The 22,488-nt window shown below is 45.4% G+C and overlaps 1 protein-coding gene across 2 annotated transcripts in view; it reads right to left on the bottom strand.

The window, feature by feature from the left end:
- The window catches only part of HYOU1 (hypoxia up-regulated 1), a gene marked incomplete at its 3' end in the record, with an annotated part of 94,290 nt that overhangs the window by 10,205 nt on the left and 61,597 nt on the right, over positions 1 to 22,488 (bottom strand). For both annotated transcript variants that reach the window (XM_082274292.1, XM_082274293.1), the window contains 6 exons: positions 17,060 to 17,238; positions 12,933 to 13,020; positions 12,068 to 12,190; positions 10,693 to 10,826; positions 7,661 to 7,745; positions 6,005 to 6,254 (listed from right to left, as the gene is read on the bottom strand). In XM_082274292.1, the coding sequence (XP_082130418.1) occupies positions 6,005 to 6,254; positions 7,661 to 7,745; positions 10,693 to 10,826; positions 12,068 to 12,190; positions 12,933 to 13,020; positions 17,060 to 17,238 (859 nt within the window). The remainder of the gene's footprint in view (positions 1 to 6,004; positions 6,255 to 7,660; positions 7,746 to 10,692; positions 10,827 to 12,067; positions 12,191 to 12,932; positions 13,021 to 17,059; positions 17,239 to 22,488) is intronic.

Genomic DNA, 22,488 nt, shown 5'->3' with positions numbered 1-22,488 from the left:
AAAGGCTCATTATAAACAAAGAATGAGACTCAAATGAAAAATTCCAACGGAAAAAAACCCTCGAGGTAGACCACTGGTCTCCTCAAATGGCGGCCTGCAAAACCTTGCGGCCAAACGAGGCATCAGACGATGCCATTACATCAACTTTATAATGTTTTGTAAAGGTATGCACCGACGACCAGGTAGCCGCCTTGCACACCTGGACCACTGACGCCTGATGGCGAAAGGCTCATGACGCACTAAGTGCCCGAGTGGAGTGCGCCTTAACAGAGAATGGGGGCTCCCGACCCTTAATAGAATAAGCCTGTACCACCGTCTGTCTGATCCATTTGGAAATAGTCGCGGCAGATGCAGGCAACCCCTTTTTGGGTCCATCCGGGATCACAAAAAGTGAATCCGTCTTGCGAAACGAGTGTCGTTTTCAAGTATACCCTGATCGCCCGGACCACATCCAAGGAGTGTAAAGCAAACTCCCGAGGAGGACTGGGCTTAGGACACAGGGAAGGTAATAAAATTTCTTCATTCTGATGAAATTCTGAAACCACTTTTGGTAGGAAGGATGGGTTCGGACGAAGAACCACCTTCTCTCTATGAACCACCAGATATGGGGAACGACAAGATATGGGGAACGACAAGATAAGGCGGCCAGTTCTGACACCCTGCGTGCAGAAGTAATAGCCACCAAGAAGGCCACCTTCTGGGACAACGTAGGTAGAGGAATCTCCCTAATATCTTCAAAGGGAGGTTTCTGAAGAACCGACAATACTAAATTAAGATCCCAGGGTGGTAACGGCGCGCGCACTGGCGGAGCCAGATGTTGCACCCCCTGGATGAAATTCCGCACCAAGGAATGAGTAGCCAAAGGCTTCTGAAAGAAGATAGCTAATGCTGAGACCTGACCCTTGATAGTACTCAGGGCCAGTTTCTGCTCAACCCCTTGTTGCAGAAAAGCTAATATTCGACTAACCGAATAAGACCGTGGACGGAACCCCAGAGGTTCACACCATGCAATGTAGGACTTCCATTTGCGATGATAAATCTTTCTGGAAGTCGCTTTCCTTGCTTTAACTAGAGTAGGAATAACTGAAGCGGACAATCCCTTGTCCTTCAGCACCTGGGTCTCAATAGCCAGGCCGTTAAAGCCAGCGATCGTAAAGCAGGATGGAAGATCGGTCCCTGAGACAGTAGGTCCTCCCTGAGAGGAAGTCTCCACGGGACGTCCGCCACCAGTCTGACCAAGTCGGCGTACCAAGCTCGGCGAGGCCAGTCCGGAGCTACCAGGATTACTGGAATTCCTTCCTCCTCTATCCTGCGAAGAAGTCTTGGCAGTAACCCGAGAGGAGGGAAGGCATACATTAGCTGGTATTGCCCCCACGGGGCGATCAGTGCGTCTGCGGTCTCTGCTAGAGGATCGCGGAAGCGAGCCACGAATCTCTGAACTTTCCTGTTGAATCGTGATGCCAACAGATCCACATCCGGGGTGCCCCAACGTAGGCACAACTGGTGGAAAACTTCTGGATGGTGGGACCATTCCCCCTGATCCAGAGTCTGACGGCTGAGATAATCTGCCTGCCAATTTTCCACCCCCGGAATGAACACCGCAGAGATCGCTGGAACAAATCATTCCGCCCAGTGAAGAATGCAAGCCACTTCCTTGGCCGCTCGGACACTCTTGGTGCCCCCCTGGTGATTGACATAAGCCACGGCCGTGGCGTTGTCCGACTGGATCCGAACCGGGCTGCCCTGGAGCTGCTCGGTCCAGTGAATCAGACAAAGTCTGATCGCTCTCAGTTCCAATACATTTATCGGCAACCTGGATTCTTCCGGGGACCACAGTCCCTGGACAGATAACTGACCGAGAATTCCTCCCCATCCGGATAGACTGGCATCCGTGGTCACTATCGTCCAATAGATTGGCAGAAATGACTTTCCCTGGCTGAGCATCGGAGACCGAAGCCACCAGACCAGAGACTCTCTGGTCTGTTTGCTCAATCGGATCCGATTGTCCGATTCCATCTGAGAAGAATCTCTTGCTGAAGAATTCGGGTATGGGACTGGGCAAATGGGACTGCTTCGAAGGAAGCCACCATCAACCCCAGAACCCTCATGCAAGTTCGAAGAGAAGACCAGCTGTTGGATAGTAACAACTGGACTGCTGATTGAATCTTCCGGAGTTTCCCTACCAGAAGGAAAACTCTTGTCCTGACTGTCTAGAATTAGACCCAGATATTCGAGCCTCTGGGTGGGAACCAGAAATGACTTTTGCTGGTTCACCAGCCACCCGAATTCCTGTAAAGAAATTATAGTAATTTCTATGTTTTGTAGCAGGGTCTGAGGAGACTCTGCATGAAGCAGGAGATCGTCTAGGTAACCTAGAATCGATATGCCTCTTTGGCGCAGTAGTGCCAACATTGGGGCCAACACCTTCGTGAAGACCCGAGGAGCCGTGGCGAGACCGAAAGGTAACGCCACAAACGGATAGTGGTTCTCTTCTACGGAAAAGCGTAGAAATGTGCGAATGGATTCCATCTTGAATTTTCTTATGTTGAGAAAGGAATTGAGTGCCCTTAAGTCCAGAATTGGACGCACTTTGCCCTCTTTCCTGGGTATTGTAAATAGGTTTGAATAAAACCCTTGAAAACGTTCTGTCCAAGGAACGTGGACTATCACTCCTTGTTGTAGTAAATCCGTGACTGCTCTCCGCAGATCTTCTAAACGATCCGGGGATAGTCGGATATTGGAAGGGAAGAATCGCGCCGGTGGAAGAGATCGAAACTCGATCTTGTACCCTGACCTTATGACTTCGCAAACCCACTTGTCCGGGATTCTGGAAAGCCATGGATCCGGGAACCGGCGAAGACGTCCCCCCACCCCAGTTATGGGTGGGGGCGCACCTTCAGGCTTTGGACGATTTATCTTCAGGTCTGGAGGGGGCGGGCTTTTGCTTGCCCGACCAACGTCCCCTGAAGCCTCCTGAAGGAGCTTTGGAGGACTTCATTTTTTCACCCGCGGGACGAAAAAACTTTTTGTGAGCAGAGAAAGAAGGCCCTCGTCTTTGACGAGTTCCTTTACCCTTAACATTTTGCGGTAAAAAGGTGCTCTTTCCACCCGTGAGATCCTTAATGATCTCATCTAAGTTGGCTCCAAATAGACGCTCTCCTAAAAAGGGGATATTAGCCAATGCTTTTTTGGAACCTTGGTCAGCTAACCAACCTTTTAGCCACAGTGTACGCCTGAGAACCACTGCTGAAACTGATGCTCGCGCCAATAATGGAGTGGCGTCTAACGCCGCATCACACACAAACTGTAATCTGATACCGCCTGAGGGACCTCTAAGTCCCGGCGTAACCACTTGGTCCATTCAGTTACAGTCTGCGAAACCAGACCAATAGCAATTATTGGTCTGAAAGCTGATCCAATCAAGGAAAACATGGTGCGAGACATAGCTTCTATCTTGCGATCCACTGGATCTTTAAAAGACGGAGCGTCTTCTAAAGGAATAACCGTGGCTTTATTCAATCTAGCAATTGGTGAATCCACCACAGGTGGTTCTGTCCATTTCTTAATGAGGGTTTCCTCAAACGGATAACGCCCGTTAATGCGTTTAGAAATAGCAGAAGTGCGTTTTGGCAGACTCCATTCTTCTTTGATTGGATTGCCAAAACATTTGGGCAATGGAAAAACCTTCGCCACTTTCATGCGTTTTTTAGTCCCAAAAGGGATTTCAGTTTCAGCTATTTCCGACGGAATACCCTGTAATCTTAAGGTTTCTTGAACAGATACAATGAGTGCGTTTACCAACGCTTCCTCTCGGGCTATGGCTGATGCCGAAACATCCTCCTCACTGTCTGAAGAGACAGTACCCAAGACACCAATCCCAGATGAAGTACCTGCAACTGCAGAAATAGGCTCAGAGTCTGAATCCGAAGTTTCAGATAATAAGGGGTTAGGCGGGGGTCGCTTTCTTGCGCCCTGTCCCTGACAAGCCACTTCCACCCGGGACACAAAAGTTTCCATAATAGCTGACAATGATTCAACCGTCAGTGGGGTGCTGGAGGATCCTGCAGACACCTCGAGGGGATCCGGTGGAGATACATGAGTGGCAGGGTCCATGTTAATTCAGGACACCTCTGCCAGAAAAAACCAAAACACTTTCTTTTTTTTTTTAAATCAAAAAAATACCTCTTTTTTTTTTTTATGTGTCTCCCCCTAGCGCAATAGCGCCCCTCAGAGTACCTGCTTCTCGATCCCCACAGAGAGAGAGAGGGACCCCCAAGGCTCACCACCCGATGCAGAGAAGTTTCCAACCAACTGCAGTCAGCGTCTGTCTTTTACAGACTGGAAAGAGCGGTGTTCGTTTTCCCGGGTAGAAGGACGTGGCTCCGCCCCCTGTGTACGCCTTCCGGCGTTCCCAGCTCTCCACGAGGTAGCTGGGCTCATCAAACATGGCCGCCCCCATACAGGAGACAATAGACTCCAAAAACATGGCGGCCGGCGTGACCTGAGGACATACATGCACCTGGTCTACGGCAAAAACGACCGCCGAAATCGTTTTTCCCAGCACATCCACCTGCATCTCTGCTAAGTGGCGGTTTATCGATCTGCAGGAGGTACACTACAATTAAGGTAGGATTATACCTCCTATGTCTGCTGTAATACTACAGTCTGCTGGGTAGAGTGTTAGCTCTCAAACCAAGTCCACTTCCCACCAAACACATACTGTATTTACAAGGGGGACTTTTAGTGTCAGATATATACTGACCATGTATGGAGGGGCCCATAATTCATACTGCCTCATAACGAGGAAAAAAAGGGAACGTTTACTCACCATACCGAACCGACAGGCACCCTCTCTTCACAATACCCTCTCCCCCGGGGTGGGGGGTTGTGGACCACTCCGGACGCCTCGACTCTCTGGTTCCTGGCGTCCAAGTGAGACTTTTAACTTGCAAAGTCAGTCCCTCCAATGGGACTCCATCGCGGACGACCCAGCGCGGAGCTCTGGTTTGCACGCGCTCGTAGGCAGAAACCGGGGTGACCACTGGATCTCAACATCCAGCCCGTCGCCCGGCCCCGCATACTTACTTGAATGTGTCGCGGCCGACCAAGCGCAATGCAATGGTCTGCGCGCGCTCGTAGGCCGGCTGGGGTGACCACTAGTGTCACCCAGTCCGGCGTATTTGCTTGAAGATCTCACAGGAAAAAAACACTAAAGAAAACTGCCTAAAAAATATTTTTTCTAAGAAAAAAATCTTGCCAGGACCCAGAAGATCCCAGCAAGGAACTTAGGTCCTTACTCCTGACTAGACAGAAAAAAACTGATGCCTTGTAGCAGAGAGAGGGAGGATATACCCTCAGGGACTGCCCCTAAGGTGGAGCCAGAACGTTTTTTCTTTCTGCCTAGTCCTGCTCCTGCGGAGACAACATAACCCAGGTCTTGTGAATCAAGAAGACTACGTCTGTCAATGAGCGACAGAGAAAATTAAACGCTGTGATGATCAAATATTTCCAAAAGCAAGCTCCATTTGTGGGAAAAGAGACAAATTTTATTTGGGTACAGCGTTGCATGACCACGCAATTGTCAGTTAAAGTAACAGTGCCGTATCCAAAAATGTGGCCTGGTCATGAAAGGGGGGTGGTAAATTGTCCAGTGGTCATGTAGAAAAAAAAAATGATAAACCTTTTACAAAAATCTTAACCCTAAACATCCTATGCCACCAGCTGCCATTGTTAAAACGGAGCAGGTAGGAAAGTAGTTATTAAGCTCTTCATATGCTGACCAGAACGGTCAGTCCTTTTATTAAAGAGCAGGTCTGCAGAATAGCGTCCCGTTTCAGTATAGCGTCCTGTTTCAGTAAAAGCTTTGATATCGATTAAAACCCACTGGGTGTGATCATTGAATTGTCTGCCACGTGACAATATTTACTCATTAATCTTTTCTACTGTTGGACAAGTTTATTTGCAGTTCAGATTTCATAGCCTGTAGCAGAGCACTAACACTCACCATTTGTACCTTCTGTTTTGGGGGTAATAACCTTTTCTTTGGTGTCCGTCACATTTCCATTATCTGAATCGGTGGCATTACTTTTTTGCTTGGGTTTAGGTTTAGGTTTGGCAAACTTGGCTTTGTTCAACAAGTACTGAACCTCCCTGTCAAGAGCTCCAAGCTTTTGCTCAATATCCTTGGATAATAAAATGGGTTTTTCTGTGTCAGGTAACTTGGCTTGCTCTGCTAAAGTTTCATTCTTCCATGCCTGTTGATACACAAAAGAATTTTACAAAATCAGGAAAACCCATTGAAAAGAGAAAAATGTAATCTTGGTATTAAAAAACAGCAAGCTGTACTTATGCTACAGTAGGTAAAGTGCCAGAGAATGTTTATTATGGGAACTCTGGGTGGCAGGAAATTCACAATGAATCTGTATCCACATTTTATGCCCCATTATCTGGACCACTGAGCTTTCACTTCTATATGTTACCGTACCATCCCCTCTGAGCCCACCGCATACCTATTTACTCATACAGAAGCATAAAAACCTGTTGAGACCAAAACACTAAAAATTGTGCTAAACCTGGCTGCACGTAAATGTTTAAAACTCAGATTTAACATTAACCACTTCCTGTCCGCTGTAGGTTTATAAACGCCCATGGACAGGAAGGGTGATATACCAGTCAGTCATCACTCAAAGAGCCCGGTAAAGATGCGATCGACGACAAGCATTCAGGTCTGGGCACACAGGGATTTCATCACTTCCGGTTTCTGCCTCCACCTGGCTTTTAAAGGTACACACGTAAGGTATTGCCAAGAACGTCAAAGCAAGAGCAATAATTTTAGCGCCATACCTCCTGTGCAACTATAAACTTGTAGAGACTTTTATTGCCTATGGAAGTTTAGGTACTGTAATTTAAATGCCGTTTTACGGGCAGATACAATTTTAAAGGATGACATGTTTGGTATCTTTTTAGTTGGCGTAACGTCTTATATTTTACCCAAAAAATTTTTATATTCTATTGTATTTATGTGCATTCAAATTCAATAAATTGTATTTTGTCATTAAAAAAAAAAAAAAAAAAAAATGCATTTGAAGAACTGCTGCACAAATATCGTGCAACAAAAATATGCAACGTCCACCATTTTATTCTCTAGGGCTTTGGCTTAAAATATATAATATTTGGGGGTTCCGAGTTTTCTAGCTAAAATAAATTTTTTTTTTTTTTTACATGTAGAAGAGGATTGTCAGAATTGGCACAGGCTGGAAGTAGTAAATCATTGCAATTACCAGTGCTTCCTAGACCACATTTGCTGTTGTCTGGGTCAATTCTGCTTTTATTCACTGCTTTCAATGGCACTAACTGAAAACGGATGTCAATCTGGCTACTAGTAAAGCAAATAAAAATTGATGCTCTTGAAACATGTTAAACTATGCAACGCATTTGCATATCATATACATAAATATATTTGGAGCCCAATGCACTTGTTCTTAGGTTATATAATGTTCTTATGCACTAGGGTTACTTCACTGCAGCTAGCACTCAAACTCAGATTAGGGCACACATGATGGCAATTGGTGGCCATGGAGAAGCCACTCCGGTTTCTCTGTAAAAACACATTGATACAAAATACACTGTGTATTCTTCAAAATATTTGCTCTTCTCTTACCGATGTCTCACTGATGAGCTTTTCTAAAGTGCTTATTTCAACATCTGTGAATACCTGCTCATCTTCAGGGATCTTTTTGACAGTCCTAAGGGGGTAAAGCCATAAAGATTGAGAAAGATTATGGAAGAAGATTATGGCAAGAAGGTAATTCAAAGAAACAATGCAGAGCAAGTCCCATGTTCCTCCACAGGTCTTGCAGATTAGGAGGCAGAAGGTAGCAAGATTCACTAAGGTAAGGTCCACATTACATTTGACATTCAATTATAAAATATAGGTGTAAATTGAAAGAAAAAAAAAATAAAGAATTTGGTGCAAACTGAAGATTTCAAAATTGTCTAATTGTTATACTATACAGCTCCTTCTCTTAATGCAAGCGCATTAGTTTGCCGACTCAGAAAGCAATGCTCTACCAGTATGCCGATTACCTGTCTCAGCAGCTGTTAGACAGGAAGGAAAAATGCTTGTAGTGGTCAATTATGACAAAGAATTACCAAATTAAACACCTATAAAAAAAAAAAAAAAAAAAACCCTGCATCCGATCTTTTCCCAATTACCAACTTACCACGCCTGACTCTACAGGCTTTATTCTGCATGTGTATGCCACCTTGGTAGAGGCAGGGCTTTTGCTTACTCCTCTCCGATCCTCCAGCAAGAACACTGAGCAGCACAATAGTGACATTACCAAACCTCACTCCAGATCTCCTGAGATGTATAGCTATGGCACTGTACATGTCCAGGAGTGCCTACGCACACTACCAGAAGTGCACTGCTATTTTCTAGAACAAACTCCAGAAAGAAAAAAAAAGCGCTACTTTTTTTTTTTTTTTTTCTAAAAAAGGTACCGCTTACGCGCAAACATTTCTAAATTTCCCCCCATAAACATACCAAATCTTCACTTCGAGTTCAAATACATTTTCAGCATGAAACAAAAACAAACATGGTACAAAAACATGGATTTGGTTTAACCTGTAAAATCCTATTGTTGCAGTATGTCAGAAGGCAAAGGGTTTCTTCATATCCCTAACACCCGACACCCGGGTAATACTGCCATCTTCATGTGAAAAGACATTTGAATACATTGGTAAAGGGTCTACTTGCTTAAAGTCAATTGCTGCTGACTGTGGAGCACAGCTGAAAATTACAAACATGCAGCTTTAACCAAGATAATCTCTGCCTCTTGAGAGGCACAGCTTTGTATCCCAGCCTGGTGACTGGCATATGTCACCACTGCAGCATTGTCTGACTCCCAACTTAGTGACCACAAAAGCAGAAAGACAGATGACACGCCCCAAGTTCCAAGAGGTTAATCAGGAAAGTCTACATCTCCACTCCTGAATTTTTAACTCATTGAGATCATTCTTGATCTATTCTTCTCACTGATCATGCTCCTTGAACTGACTGGATCTTTGGTTCAGGCTGGCATCCATTGTTAAATTCTTCCAACTGAAAAACAATTTTCCTACTTTTTCGTATTCTGGAAGAGACCAACCACTCTAAAGCTGACCTAGAGACCAACCACTCTAAAGCTGACCTAATCTTTGGATTTGCATTGACAGATGGAGAGACAGACAGTGGGCTTTTGTCCCAGAATGACAAAATATTGAGCTGCAAATTCCTGGAGTTGGCATACAAAACTCCATTGAAGACAGACCCCATCTTCCCCAGCAACTTCATGCAGAAACCGATGATTTTTTTTTTTTTTTTTTCCGAGAGACTTCAGGGACTTCCTCCCTTTTATCTCAGGTAGAACACATTGAACAGAGCTGTAATTACTGGGCTATTCCACATACTACAGCGGGACCAAGGCTGATTTTTTGGAGGTTCAGTACCCAACCAAACTGCTTCGGGTTCTGTCCAACAGATGTTAGATGTTTTAAATCAAGTCTGAGCTGGTTGCTCTTGAAGCAGGGTGCAAGTCTGAGCTGGTTGCTCTTGAAGCAGGGTGTATAGGTACCACAAAATGGGGATAAAAACAACAAACCCTCAACTCCAGAATCGGAGACAACACCTTGGTAATCATTCTGGGAATAGTGAACAGGCCAAGCTGTAATCCTGTCGCCACAAACTAGTAGTGGTGATCTTCCACAGAAAAGCTTAAAAACCATTGGTGAATCTTAATGGCTGGAACATGCAGGTAGACATCCTTGATATCCAATGACACCATGAAGTCTCCCTGATGCAGTAAACAAATCACCGCCCAAGTGGACTCCATCCAGCATTTTTGCATCCACAAAGATCTGTTGGAGACACAAAGGCTAAATATATGCCAAACATCCTCATTTGGTGGGAACCATAAAGTAGGAGTGCGATTACACCCTGAAAAAGCAACTTTTTAGCGCTGCAAGGAAAGGCACTCCCTTTGAGGCTTTGAGAAATAGGACATCTGCTCTTCACTGGGTGCTCTCTTCTTCCACATCCAAGAGTTGGCCCTTTTAATACCTCATCATTCCACATCAAGGGAGAGAGTGCACACATTTGTGGCCAAGCCATTGGCACAAACTAAAGATGAACCGATCTGTTCCGGAAGGGTGCCATTACAGGGTGAAACATGTAGGCAAGTCTTACCTACTCCATGAAGTGATCTTCGAGCACCTAAGCAGTCAGGACTCAAACACATCCATCACCCCAGGAGCACAAAGCGGAGGCTGTACTGGTAGGGGATCCCTGCCATTTTTTGGCCAGTGTCCATTCACTGAAAGTGGATGTATAACCCATTGTTAAGGATATGAATAACCCATGTTTCCTCTGGTATACGATTAGGAAACAAGAACTCCTAAATGCGGCTGTTCACCACTAAACTTGAGATTTAAATTTTTAAGTCTACGTAGATGAAAGCTTCATCAGATATATGATGTACAGGGCAATGCAGATTCTCCAAGCGCAGTAAGCCAGAGCCAGTCAGAATAAATGCCTTCACTGAGTCAACTACAGTAAACTAATAGGCCGTCCCTACAATTGAATAGAATCATTATAAACCCTCAGCACTCACTGCACTCTAAATAAGCCTTACAGTGATTGTAGACTGAACTTACTTTAAGAAAATAGTGGAGTGATTAAGCAGACTATCCAATGTTGCCAGCCTGTCTGGCCACTTTCGCCGCTCCTCTACCTTGAAAAATAATGACTTGCACACTTTCTTAAGTTCTGACAATTTCTCCTTCAGTTCCTGTGAAGATAAAGAGAACAGGTTAAAAAAAAAAAAAATAAATCAAATCTATTAAGTCTTGGGACTTAAGGTCTAATATAGGTCAGACATATCGGTTTGACTTGGGAACAGTGAACAGGGTGGAATGGAATCCATGAGACCCCTCTGTTACTGGAGCGATGACCTCTTGTGACAAAAGTTTTTTTAATGAATGCAAGGTTTACTTTTTGATTCAAAAGATACCTTTGAGGTTGAAACTGATACCTCTACCCTTTGACACAAGTATGAGCCCTGTGATCTCCCATTCTGTGAGTGTAGCAGCCCAGCTAAGAGAAAAGTTTGCTCAATCAAGACACTTAAGTGGAAAGTCACCCCCAGTACACAAGCTGTGCCTTGGTGTTATTGGCATGCTGCGGCTCTGCCCCAGTGTAGCTTGACCACTGGAGCTTCAAACAGACAGACAAAATGGCACCTGTACAGACACGTGTGAGGACTTTATTATGTATTAAGCACTGGTCCGCCCTTTGTAAACATGGCTATTGCAGTGTACAGCTCTGCATGTAAAAATTAGCCTGCGCTAACCCAGATGCATAGAAAACATTGCCAAACACCACCACAGAGAATCCTGGAGATCCCTGCCCACAGGATGCAGCCAGGCTGGCAACATTACAGGCTATTCCGGCTTTTGCATGTGGCTTCAAGGTACATATCTCTTGGCTTTCTGGACATAGCCAACTGATCTAGATTAAGTTTTTCCCCTACCCCAGCAGGGACATCCAGAAAAGGCCAAAAATAACTAAATGCCCCTGAAAGGAAATTTGTAGGCACCTCACCTAAGGACACTAGTTAAAAACTGAGGCTTAGCTGAGCTAGGAGGGGTTATGCCTGGGCAAAAAAATCCTGCATTTCTTCCCCCTATTCAATTGAAGGTGGCAGCATAACCCAAGTAGTCAAACATGAAATACCCTGAGTCCTGTAATGTACAAAAAAGGTACAATTAACTGCTGAGACCAGAAGCAAGATCACTTGTCTATTTGCCCATCATTTGCTCAAACATACGCAGCACATGTGGCTAAAGTCAAAACATCACATTAAGAATATGACGTTTTTGCATTGTAGCGCCACAAGGCAGACACGTCCTGTATAGTTGAAAGACTTAATTTTCAGCAGTTTTAAAAGTGTTGTAACAGCAAAATGATTCAGGTTTGAAAAAGATACAGGGGAGGGGAGGGAATAAAAATAGATTGATTGAATTACTGTACCTTGGTTGAAGCTTGATACCCATCCTCCTCTAGCCATCCTGACACCTGTCGAAGCTTGCTGGAAATCTCTTCCCTCTGTTCCGCTGTAGAAACTTTTATAAATTCTTCCTGTTCAAGCTTGTCCTATGACAAAATGTTAGCGTATTTTAGGTATATACTGACTTTCTAACCTGATTTTCACATAAAGGGTTTAATACAGTTGCTTTATATAAAGTAGAGCTTTAAGTAGATCCACTATTGACAGCTTGGTGCCAGGTATCACAGCACATCTTCAGAGGTCTAGTGGAGTCCATGATTCCATAAGTGGTCATAATTTAATTGCATGAGAGGGAGTTACATTTCTTTTCTCCTTTAAGAGTAAATCGGAGTACAAGAAAAACCTCTGAGGTATTGGTTTCCTCCTTGCACTGCAGAACTGTGCAAGATACTGCAAAGCATGTTGTGTCCATTAGAACACTGAAGCGCCATTCATTGTATAAGGCACCCCAACACACTAAAGCAAAGCAGCGCCAAGGTCACATGCTTTTCAATCCTCGTGATAACGCACTACCATGCAGTTGTGTACTGCACTTGGAGGGGGGGGGGGGCATGTTTTTGTTTTAGTCTATTCCTGTGTGTTGGCAGCCCATTAAAAATGGATAGGCTGCCTTCATGCAACATGCTTTATAAACCGGTGGCAAAACACATGCATTAATGCAGCACACAAGAACAGACATCCAATTGGTCCTATACTGCCATTCTCTCATCAAATGATGGGGCTCAAAACAAAGGTCTTGGCTAGAGTTGTGCACTAAAGGAAAGATGTATATTTAAAAAAAAAAAAAAAAAAAAAAAAAAAAAAAAAAAAAAACACAACACTACTGACCTGTGTCTCAAATATAAATGCCTCCAGGCTATTTGCTGCTTTTTCATGCTCATGTTTCTCTAAATCTCTATCAGTCAGTTCTTGCAATCTGAAATAGTAATGAGAGGTGGTAAGGTTTATTTCATTTCTAAAGGCTTGCTCACACCACATGCAAAGACCTACTGCCATTACTCTGGCTGTTAATACCATTACCCCGATGTTGTCCTAAAGAAAGGGGTGGTTTAAAAACCACCAGTTTAAATGTCTGGTTGAGTATGTCAACCACCCCTTTAGCTACAAATTGTGGTGAATATAGGTAAGCAGGACTACGGGCAGATTGTTTTGTCATGAGTAATGGAAAGCTGTACAGTCCACCCACAGACCCCCACATCCAACCATCTTGAATTAGGGTCTGCTACGGAACTGTACGAGGGTGTTTTTTCTGTTGGAGGGTTCCCCTTCATATTCATTTCGGCGCTTAAATCCTGTATGAGGGTTTGTTATGAATATTAAGGCAGGTTTTTCTCTTTTGCCAAAGGGTTACCCATCAAGTTCCTATCAGACCCTAAACATGGATAAAGTTTGGTATTTTTAGCAGCAAAGGAGAACCCCACACTGCTTTTTTCATATTAGCCCATAATTCTGGGTGGAGGATTTGTAAGATTAAAATGGTAAATGCCACACAGTTTTGCCAAACTCACTGAAATGTGCTTAAAAAGGTCATGTCATTTCTTGTGTCTGCACCTCAAATCTGTACTTTATCAGTATTTATGCACATGTGGTGTGAAACAGCCCTAAAGGCTAAAGATTTAATTTCACACATCTTCTGATCAGGAAATCTGATTTCATTTAATTTTTTAATGCACCATTTCACAAATGTGTTGCCAACTATGCCAGTTTTGTCAGATTCTTATCGTTTTCTTGGTAGTACAACACAGGAATTCATATACTAGGGACACTTGAATTCATATTCAGACTACTTGGGTTTCCTGCCACCTTCAGGTGAATGGACACTGGCCAAGAAAAGGCAGGACCCATCCCAGCTCAACCAGACACAGATTTGTAGCAAGCAATGAAGAGGTACTTGGGGAGGGATTGATGTTTAATAGCACAGGAAGAGCTGAGCTGATGGTGTATAGGCCCCAACTAGAAGAAGAGGAGGCATCTTGCCCTTGCTTGATACCATAGGCATGAAAAATCCACCTAGAAATAGTGGCTGGAGAAGCAGCCTTGTGCTTGCGAGAACCCTCAGGAAGAACAAAATGGGAATTTAACTCAAAGAAAAAAATGATAGACTTCAGAAAATGCTTGAACATTCAAAGTGAAGCACCTTCTCCTTAGGAGGTTTAGGGTTAGAGAATATTGCAGAACAATCTCCGGATTCAGGTAGAATACCCACCTTAGGCAAGTAGGAGGCTCAAGGCCTTAACACCACTTGAACCTGGTGAAGGAAAGGAAAAAGTGCAGCCAACTCCAAAGACCCTGCAATCAGATGCAATGCAATGACAACTAGAAAAGACAGACAACCTTACATGTGAACAGTGACAAGGGAATACTCTGGGAGGTTCAAAAGGAGAAATCTACAAAAAAAAAAAAAAAAAAAAGGAAGACCAAACTAAGGTCCCATAGACAATGGGGGAGCACAGGCAGAACAAACCCCTGCGACACCCTGTACAAAGGCTTTTACCAACAAATGAGACATAATAGGTGCCCTAATACCAAACCGGATAAGGCCGAGATTTGTACCTTGATGGTACTCAAGGCCATAGACCTCCTGACCCTAGACTGGAGAAAATCCAAACTGTGCCTCACAATATACTGTCAAATTGAAACTTGCGAGACTAGCACCAGGCAAAAAAGCTTTCATTGTATGAGGGGTATACCTTACTGGGAGGTCAACTTTCTTACCTAGGATGAAGATTTGGTCAGAAACAGCCCTATCCCTCAGGACTTGACTTCAACTGCCATGCCATCAAAGCCAGTGAACATAACATAGGATGGAAATCTGGCAGTTTTAGAAAAGCCAACAGTTATTCTGCCAAGAGATTTAGGATGCCAGCTGGAATGCCCTAACTTTATCAAGGGCAAAAGGCAAGGAAGAAGCTGTAGTGGAGAAAAGGTAAAGCACATAGAACTTACCCCAAGGCATCATCATGGCATCTACCACAAATGCCTGCAGATCCCTGGTTAAGGACATAAACCTGTCCAGTTTTTTGTAGACTCTTGATGCCAAAATGGTCCATATCCGTCGTCCCCCACCAAACAAATCTCTACAAAACTCCAGGCGAAGAGCCCATTTTCTCAGATTCAGCTCCTACCAAGAAACTCAACTTGTTCGCGCTTGTGTATCTCTGGAATTTGTGAAGATCGACTTTGCGTGAACCTTTGATTTATGCCATGCAGCCCCTGCATTGGCTGCCTGACTGCCCACTAATGGGGAGCCCCTAAAGGTAGACAGACCAGTGTGATGTAGGGAGAGCCAACCGAATCACCACAAGTTCAAGCATGTTGATTGGCAATCTCTGCTTTTCTGAGGACCATATTCTCTGACCTGAGAAGTTCCCCAGGTCAACAGGCTGGCGTCTGTCGTCAAGAGCTACAAATTCCATTATCTGTGTGAATAGCCATCATTACAGAGCTGACCTGGTCTTGGGAGTCTGATGCAATGAAATAGCCAATAACTCCTGAGGTTTGTCCCATACTGCCATGACATTGAGCGGAAGAGCTCTGGAATAAAACTGGGCTCAGGGGACCACACTGAAGGAATCAACCACCTTTCCCAGCACCCTCAGGCAGGCTGGAAGTGACAGACTTCACAACTTCATGGGGCAAAGAGACAGGCGTTTACTTTGCAGAAGCTCTACCTTCACCTGTGCCATGTCAGCAACTTAAGCCCAAGTACTACAGATGTAGTGTTAGAACCAAGGCAGACATCCGACGGTTCAGCATCCAACCAAATTCTTTCCAGGATCTGTACGGTCTGGTCTACTGGACATTTTTATTTCTGAGCCGATGACTCCCTGAAAAGCAAAATTAACCAGGTACCCTATAATAGGAGCATTTCAGAACTGGAGCCAACACCTTGGTAAACACCCTGGGGACCCGGTCATAATGCCACTGGTAGGGGTAAAATAACTGGTAGATCTTCCAGTGCCTGATGCGGGGTTTGTTAGCCCCACTATCATCCTTTTGCCCTCCCCTCTCTGCCTGTGAGAGGCCATGGATTGCGGAGGGCCTGTAAAATGCAGGGACAGCCAAATGCTGAAGAGGCGGTCAACCCCTCTGATCAAGTGTCCCTAGATACTTGTTGGACCCTGTGGAGCTGCACCCAGCAGGTGCATTATCTTTATTAGAGTCGCTGGCTGTATGAAGCTGTAGGAGCTGTAACTTGCTGCCTGCCCATCAGAAACAAAACAAAAACCTAGCAAACTTGCACCATGATTTAATTGTGCATGTGCCATGTCATCCCCGGTGGAGGGCTCTTTACCAACAAATAGCCTGAAGAAAAAGGAAAAAAAAAATGTACCGAGACACCCTGTATTAATCAGGCCCACAGGATATATCTTCACCCATCACAGGTGGCATATTGCGCAAGGCCTTCAAGGATACACTCTCCAGAGTACAACAACCCTGGACATGTGGAGCCACCTGCCAAGGATTTCAACTAATACACTGCACCAAGGAGATCGCTGTCCTCCGGATCCTGCACAGACTGGCAGTGTTGCAGCCCATCTCCATCCACGCATGTGTGGTTCAGTGTACAATCCCCTCTGGCCAAAATGGGCTGATCCAGATAAAGCCCTCCTCTACCCCATCAGGGGTTTTAGGATATAGGGGAACTAAGGACCACAACATTTTGGCATGGGTCTATTCATCTAAAGCTGGCAGCAAAACCCAAGTAATCAATATAAAGTTCTGTGTCTTATTGTCCTATTATCCTCTTTGATTAGGAACATTTATTACACAAACTATGTAAACAGAGGAAGTGGCGGCTGCCATCATGGAGGGGTAATATGAACCTGGTTGGCATATGGGGGTGGGTTTAGCTTAGATAACTGAAGGGCCAGACAGGGTGGGCTGAGTTTTTTTTTTTAAATCTGCATATACTGACATGCCATACGGATACATCCCGCGTCATGCTTACTCACCTTTTAATAGATTTCTTTTCTTCATCTTCTGGTATATTTTGAATATCATGTACAGTTTGCACTGCTCCAATCTCATCCACAATCTTCTGCTTCTTAGGCACCACTGGTTTCTTAGGCTCCTCATCTGGTGTCTTTTTGGTTTCAGTTTCTTTACTGCTTTCAGATTTTTCCTTTGTATCCTAGTGGGGAGAACATAAATTCGTTTTATTTGAAGTTATCAGAGTAAATTCAATTGCTGTACTCTAAAAATCCTTTCCTTGGAGTCTACGGGAAATCCTAACATATAATCACACTTGCACAAAAAAAAAAAAAAAAAAAAAAAAAAAAAAACACACGGGATTTTTGACTTGCCATGAAATCCATTTCTCTGATGTTCATTGACTGACACCGCTCCTGATATTTAACCATTGGGTTATACTGCCCCCTACAGGAATATGACACTAGGCAGGAAAAAGCTTGAATACGCCTATGGGCAGTGCCAGGGGGTATACACCCACACTCGGCTATAGGCACCCAGTTTTGTTGCAAGTAGTGTCAGAAGAAAGCCAACTCCACAGAGGGGTGGGTGCTGTGTCTGTCAATGAACATCAGAGAAATGGATTTTTACAGCAAGTCAAAAATCTAATTCAGTTTCATTCATTGACGAACACAGCTCCCAATTCTTCTTAACCATAGGGACGTCCCACAGCAGTGTTAAACATGAGGGGTGAAAAAAAAAAAAAAAAAATTCCCAAGGCGAGCCATAGCCAACCAGGTAACATGGAGCTCAACCAAAACAACTGGAGCTCACCTAAAAAAAAAAAAAAAAAAAAAAAAAAAAAAGTTTGATACATCTGGAAATAGTCGCAGCAGAAAACGGCCAACCCTTTGAGGTCCATCCATAAGCACAAATCGTGAGTCTAAAACACTGTAGCTGCCAGGCACACCCTGATTGCCCAAACCACATCCAGGGAAAGCAGAGCAATTTCCTTAGGATGTTTAGGCCCGGGACATACTGTAGAAAAGGCAACACAATGTCTTCAGTCAAATGGAATCCAGAGACGACCTTTGGAACGAACAACTGAAAGGGGCGAAGAAATCACCTTAGCTCTGTAAACCAACAGGCAGGGTGAAGGACAAGACAATGCCGTCAGCTCCGACACCCTGCACGCAGAAGTAATAGCCACCAAATAAAATGAGAACACCAATTTGAGGACCCACGGTGGTAATTGAGACCGTACTGGAGGAACCTGTACTGGAGGAACCAAGTGTCAAGCTTCCTGGATAAAGGTATACGCACCAAGGAAAGTGTGGCCAATAGACGTTGAAAGAAAACCACCAAGGCTGAAACCTGGCTCTTGATGGTACTCAAGGCCAGGCGCTGCTCAACCCCCCAATAGAGGAAAGTGAAGATCGGAGCCACCGAAAAGGAGCAAGTGAGAACCCCAAAAGACACGCACGACGCAACGTACATCTTCCAAATACGATGGTAGATTTTCCCAGGGGTATATTTTCTAACCATTAACAGCGTAGGAATCACAGATTCAGACAAACCCGGCTTTCAACAGCCAAGCCGTTAAAACCAGCGGCTGTAAAGCAGGATGGAAGATTGATCATTTAGACAAATCTTCTCCTAGAGGAAGTCTCCAAGGAGCATCGTCGACCAGCCATACCAGATCGGTGTACCAAGTCTGGCGAGGCCAGTCTGGAGCCACCAGAAAGACCGGAATCCCTTGTTGCCTCGATTCTGCACCGGAGTTATGGCAAAAGTTTGAGAGGGGGGAAAGGCATAAATCAGACGATATCGACGTCAAGGAGCCACTAATGCATCTGCCAGAGGATCCAGAGACCATGCCACAAATCTCTTTACCTTCCATGGAATGTGTACAGCAGAGAGGGCTGGAACGATCAGGTTTGAGTAAAACCCCTGAGAACATTCCGAATCCAGAACAATCACCCCATGAAGTAACAAGTCTTGCACTGCCCCAAAAGCGATCTGGGGACAAGTGCAGGTTGGAAGGGAAGAACCTTTCCGAAGGGAAAAGACTGAAATTCGATGTTGTAGCCGGACCGCATTACTTTGTGGACCCACTTGACCTGTACCAGAGAGGTCTATGGATAAGGAAATCAGCGACGACGTCCCCCCACCCCAGATACGGGTGAGGGCGCCCCTTCATGCAGAGGAAGCCTTGTCCGCAGGTCTGGAAGAGCCCCTCGTGGCTTGCCAGACCAGGTCCTCTTGAAACCTCCAGGGGAGGCCCTGAAAGATGAAAAAAGGCCCCTTACTAACTGAGAAGAATGGCCCACGTCTACGATGGGGCTCCTTGCTCTTGGTAGCCTGCGGAAGAAGAGTACTCTTCCCCCTGTGAGACCATTAATGTCATCCAAGGAAGCTCCAAACAGGCGATCCTCCACAAAGGGGATATCAGATAAGGCCTTCTTAGAAGTCTGGTCCGCAGATCAGCTTGGTCAGCCAGATAAGACTCTGAAGGACCACTGCTGATACAGACAGCCTAAAATCAAAGGAGCCACATCCAAAGAGGCATCACAGAAACTGTAGCCCCTGGATTAACTGATCTGCCAGCTCCACAAAGGCAGGTCCCGGCGTAAAAGTTTAGCCCACTCAAAGTGTGTGACACCAGGGCAATAGTAAATACCAACCTAAGCTGAACCAGCCATAGTGAAACATATGGCGGGCCAGAACCTCCACTCCCTTCTATCAACCGGATCTTCATAGGCCAAGGACATAACCAGAATTAAGGTAGTTTTATTTAGCCTGGAAACTGGCGAGTCCACTACAGGTGGGACTGTCCACTTTTTAGGCAGGGAATCCTTATAAGGATACAGCATAGCAAAACACTTACGGACCACAAGAGTGCGTTTAGGGACAACCTGACTTAAGCGTACAATGTTGTCAAAGTGAGCGGGAAAAGGAAACACCCCCCGCCACAGTGGAGAACCAGTGGTGCCAAAAGGGAACGACATCTCCGATGCAGCATCTCTGCCATGTTTAAAATGTCACGCTCTTGACACAATCAGTGCATCCACCAGCGCCTTTTCATGCAAAAGCTAGGAGGAGCAGAGGAAACATCCTAACTGTCTGAGCACTCAGGGTGCATGGACACAGACCCAGTTCCGGATCTGATGGACAGATAAGGCAGGGCAGGGCGGTGGACACTATATACTAATAGCAGCCCTCCTCTGTTTTTCCTGGTGATGACTGCGATCCTGCAAGGGGGCGCCGACCTAGGGTTCAGAAATTAACCACCTTCTGGACCCACAAAAAACAAGGGGGGGGGTTGCTCTCCGAGCCCCTCAATAGAGGCCCGCACAATAGGTAATTGCCACCTGAAAGGGGCCTGCCCCCCGCAACGCGGATGCCCAGGCAGGGTATCCCGACGGTCCTGCAGTGCTAAAGGGGTAGATGCCCTCAATGGCGGCATGGTTGCCATCAAAAATGAAACCGCCACCACAGCACCACCCTTTCCAAGGGAGGTACCAAGCTGGCTGGCCCAGGAACAGGGTGGGCATCGCTCCTGACAGATCACCGCTCCATCGGGATGTGGGTGGCTGTCCGCCAGGAGGAACGCTGCGACTCAGGCCGAGGCCAGGTCAAATGCGCCCTTGTGAGACGTTTAACTTGCAGGCCAGCCCCTGTCCAGTTGGGCTATGTCGCGGCCGACCTAGCACGGCGCTGAGGCCTGCGCGCGCTCGCTGGCCTGGATCTAGATTACAAAATCAAAAACCCCTTGGTCTCAAGACCTGGGCTTATACAGCCACACAATTGGAGAGTAAAAGCATTAGTCTACAACTCTTCAAGGGGATAGTTAATCTGACAAGGATTTGAGCAACTCGGAATCAGTCTTTTTGGCTGATGGCTTTGGGAAAGCTTTAGTGACTTCTGAGCCAAGTATGGAATCTCCTCTAAGCATTGTCCGCAAGAAACGGAATAATTTGAGTCAAAGTCCTCCAGGACCATAGTAAAAGCCTTAGCGGAAAGGGGAAAAAAAAAACCCAGCAAAGGCAAGAGGGACAGGAAAAAACAACAGCATAGTACAAAAGAATTTCAGGCTGCAGATATCTGCATGATCAGTGGATATACTGAGCGTGCATAACCAATTCCCAACCAGCATCTATATATGGCGGCAGGTTCCCGCAAATCGCTGTACCTGTACGGTGGTTCGCAGGAGCAATCCTGGGGGCGTGCCCATTCACCCAAACGGCCGCCGGGCACGCACGACAGCTCCCATGGAAAGAGACCAGTAATCACAGGTCTGATGATTCCATGAACCTATACACACACCCCCTTGGGCCTTTACCACAATTTGTGATGCGCAGGGTCCACCACAGACCCTTCCGTGTGCATGCCCCAGGGGGCGCATGGGAAGCACGATTCTTGGAGGACGTTATTGTACGCCCTCCCAGAATAAGTCGACCGAGCTATAGCTGTCATTCAGCATTGGCCCGGTCGGCAAGTGGTTTAAAAAAAGGGGGGGGGGGGGGGAAAAAAAAAACAACAAAAAAGGCTTTAGGGGCTGAAACGTTGGGAGGGCTACAGATGACACATTTTAGGGGAAAGTCTATGCTGCATTGTAAATGCTGGAGCTTCGAGACTGATAAAAAAAAAAAATTAAGACCAAAAAAATAACCCAACACAAAATGCAGTGTAAGAAAAATTGGATTTTTGTACTTCCCGTAAAATCCATTTCTCTTTTTCGTTCGACGGACACAGCGCTCCATAAATCATAACTAGTGGGTTATATTGCCTCCTCCAGAAGGACTAGGCAGAACTAAACTACCTGGCTACGCCCATGGGCAGTCCCCAGCTAGTATATAACCCCCCTCTCTGCTCTAGGTAATCCATTTAGTAGCAAATAGTAGCAGTATTAGAAAGCATTAGAAATATCAGAACTCCATAGAGGGGTGGGTGCTCCGTCGAACTCCGAGAAATGGATTTTACGCAAGTACAAAAATCCAATTTTCTTTCATACTTCGTTGGACAACACTCCATAAATCATAACTAGGAGAACGTCCAAAAGCAGTGCCAAAAGGGAAATGGGGTGGGGGAAAAAAACCAAAGGCTAAACATAAGAGCCCTTAACCAGGACACAGGAGCCTTAACCAGGTCAACTGAAGCCCCGTCTAAAAAAAATAAAAGGTTTAAAGGAAAGGGGGGGAAAAAAAAAAAAGAGGCAACGTCCCTCTTAAACCGCAGCCTGTAAAACTTTGCGGCCAAAAGAAGCATCCACAGATTCCAAAGCATCTACATTATAACATTTTGTGAAGGTATGCATGGACAACCAAGTGGCCGCCCTGCAAACTTACGATATTGAAGCCTGATGACGGAAGGCCCAAGAAGCACTCATCGCCCAAGTAGAATGTGCTGTGACAGGGAAAGGTGGAACCTGACCTTTAACGGAATAGGCCCGAGTCACCGTCTGTCTGATCCA

The sequence above is a fragment of the Pelophylax lessonae genome (genome assembly GCF_965119305.1).
Source record: "Pelophylax lessonae genome assembly, chromosome: 12".
Lineage (NCBI taxonomy): Eukaryota > Metazoa > Chordata > Amphibia > Anura > Ranidae > Pelophylax > Pelophylax lessonae.
This window is presented reverse-complemented; position numbering and strand designations above follow the sequence as displayed.